The following is a 2639-nucleotide window of genomic DNA, read 5'->3' on the forward strand; positions in this document are numbered from 1 at the left end:
CACAGCCCAGGGCCCAGGTCCTCCGTGGGACTCGAGACCGGTGAGTGGCGCAGGTGTCGTGCATCCACACCACTCCAGTCCATCAGTTAATGTCTCGTGAAGTGAAAAGATGCGTGTTTGTAAGAAACAAATCCATCATTAAGAGGATTTTAACTTAAAAACACTGCTCCCAACTAAAATACGAGTCCATAATCCATAATATTGTGGATTATTGTGATGTTTTTATCAGCTGTTTGGACTCTCATTCTGACGGCACCCATTCACTGCAGAGGATCCATTGGTGAGCAAGTGATGGAATGATAAATTTCTCCAAACCTGATGAAGAAACAAACTCATCTACATCTTGGATGGCCTGAGGGTGAGCGCATTTTCAGAAAATTTTCATTTTTGGGTGAACTATTCCTTTAAATATTAAAATTCTTGTGCTAGTGATGAAGACCTTCTCAGAGATTAAACCAGAGGAAATGGAGCTGAATTGTAAATTATAACAAATGTCTCAATGCAAAACCAAAATGATCAGGAAACCTGTTTGGAAATAATCATTATTTTGCCATTTTTTGATGTTCACCTTTGATGTCAACATGAAATGCCATTTACAATCCATTTTACTGTCAGTGTAAAACTGAATATACAGTGAGATTTAGTGGGACTTATCTCTCGGCTCTCACGGTGTAACATTATTGCCAAATAATTTATTATAATGCTTAAAAATCATGCAAAATGAGACCAGGAACAATTCCACTGCTGTAGTTGGGGTTGGTAAGATTTGTAATGTTTTTAAAAGAAGTTAGAACATTAATATTGTAAAATATTATTACAATTTAAAATAGCTATTCTATGTGAATGTATTTTAAAATGTTCTGTGTTCAAAGCTGAATTGTCAGCATCTTTACTCCAGTCTTCAGTGTCACATGATCCTTCAGAAATCATTCTAATATGCTGATTTGCTGCTTAAGAAACTATTATAATTAACAATGTTGAAAACAGTTGAACTGCCTCGTGTTTTTGTGAAAACGTGATTCGATGAATAGTCACATTATAAACGCCACTTTTGATCAACTTAATGAGCCCTTGCTTAAAAATAAATAAAACGACAGTGTAAACAGAAAGTAAACAGCAAACATTTCTCCGTTAACTCTTTGAGAAGGTCTTCATTCCTGATGGTTAGACACTAAAATGTGCACATATGACCGAACAACATCTTGAAAAAACTAAATTGGCAACAGACCTCGGCCGACTGCCAATACTGGCTCACAGCAATGTACCTTTCCTCTAGAAAAGACTGGGATCCTGTGGGTACATCATCATTTCAGTTAGTATTCCTTAAAAACATAATCAGAGAGTATAAATGGAACAAGCGAAGGATGCCAGGTCCTTTCATAACCAACCATCTTTAGAAGATACATATAACTGAGGAAGATAGAAACCACTAACTCCTTGAACCTCTGAGAGATACGAACAATAAATACAAAACAAAACAATTATAATAAAAGATATGTACACACATTTCCAACAATAGGGTCTCTATAATACTTTAAACTATTAAAAAGGCATACAAATATACTTCTGCTCAACGTGTGAAGCACTAATCAGGTCAGTTAGAAAATTAATAAAGGATAAATTATTATACAAAATTCATGACCGGTTAAAGTTGCTTTACAACAGGGGTGCGAGTTCTGTCTTTTTTTTCTTTTTCTTTTTCTTAAATCCACGAACACTTGTGTGTCAAAAACAAATACTCAAAAACCTGAATTCATTCCGTTTAGAAAAATACAACTTGCCGAAAAAGCGTCTGTAAAATATTCCCTTGTTTGAAACGTTTTTTCCCCTCCTTTTTACGTAGTTCAGATTTGAAATTAAGTGCACTTAATCGATCGACACGGTTGAGTCTGAAGGGCTTCCCTTCATGTTGTCCCCATCTACGTGAAAATAAAAAATAAAACTCCATATGTCTGAAACGGGTTGTGTACTGGTTAAATCAAAATCTGAATCTGCATGAAACTGAAGTTCGTGTCATTTCAAAGGAAACGTGAGAAATCATTCTTCGATAAGCTGGCAGATGTAGAGTTTATTCCTAATGGGAACGGAACGGAAGAAGCTCTGTTGGAAAGGAGGACACAAAGGACGTGACTCAACCGTAGAGTGATAAGAGGCAGCGGTGGGATCAAGGCAGGACAGACACAGTGTCTCACACGACGTCCGAAGCTCTTCTCAAACTCACACTGCATCAGTGAGGGACCTTGGGCTACAAAATAGGTCATGGTTAGTATGTTTGCATATGCAAGATTTGTGAAATTGCAGGCAAAAACCACAAGTGTCATTCATGAGATGGAAGAAAAATCCAAAAATGGCATTAAAGTAATGTAGGAATACAGCATAGTATCGTTCTTACACCTGTGGAACTAAGAATTTCCATGGTTCCCAGACATTTTGTAAGGATTCGTAAAAAAACTAACACAAAATTAGAAGAAAAAATGATAGTCACTACAAAATTCCATGATTAAAAAACAAAAGATTACACATCTTTTATGGGCTAGGGGGAAAAATACAGACACTAGAAAAATTCCATGATTTTAAATAACTTATTATTTATATAATATAAAAATATAACTAATAATAATAAATATTATGATTATATA

General features: G+C 35.5%; 1 protein-coding gene across 1 annotated transcript in view; it reads right to left on the reverse strand.

The window, feature by feature from the left end:
* Window positions 1–955: 955 nt before the first annotated feature.
* The window catches only part of LOC107656393 (ataxin-7-like protein 1), an 18814-nt gene continuing 17130 nt past the window's right edge, over window positions 956–2639 (reverse strand). The window contains exon 11 of the mRNA XM_016444246.1: window positions 956–2245. Within this exon, the coding sequence (XP_016299732.1) occupies window positions 2228–2245 (18 nt within the window). The 3' untranslated portion in view covers window positions 956–2227. The remainder of the gene's footprint in view (window positions 2246–2639) is intronic.

Source organism: Sinocyclocheilus anshuiensis, unplaced genomic scaffold, assembly GCF_001515605.1.
Source record: "Sinocyclocheilus anshuiensis isolate Anshui unplaced genomic scaffold, SAMN03320099.WGS_v1.1 scaffold183, whole genome shotgun sequence".
NCBI classification, from domain to species: domain Eukaryota; kingdom Metazoa; phylum Chordata; class Actinopteri; order Cypriniformes; family Cyprinidae; genus Sinocyclocheilus; species Sinocyclocheilus anshuiensis.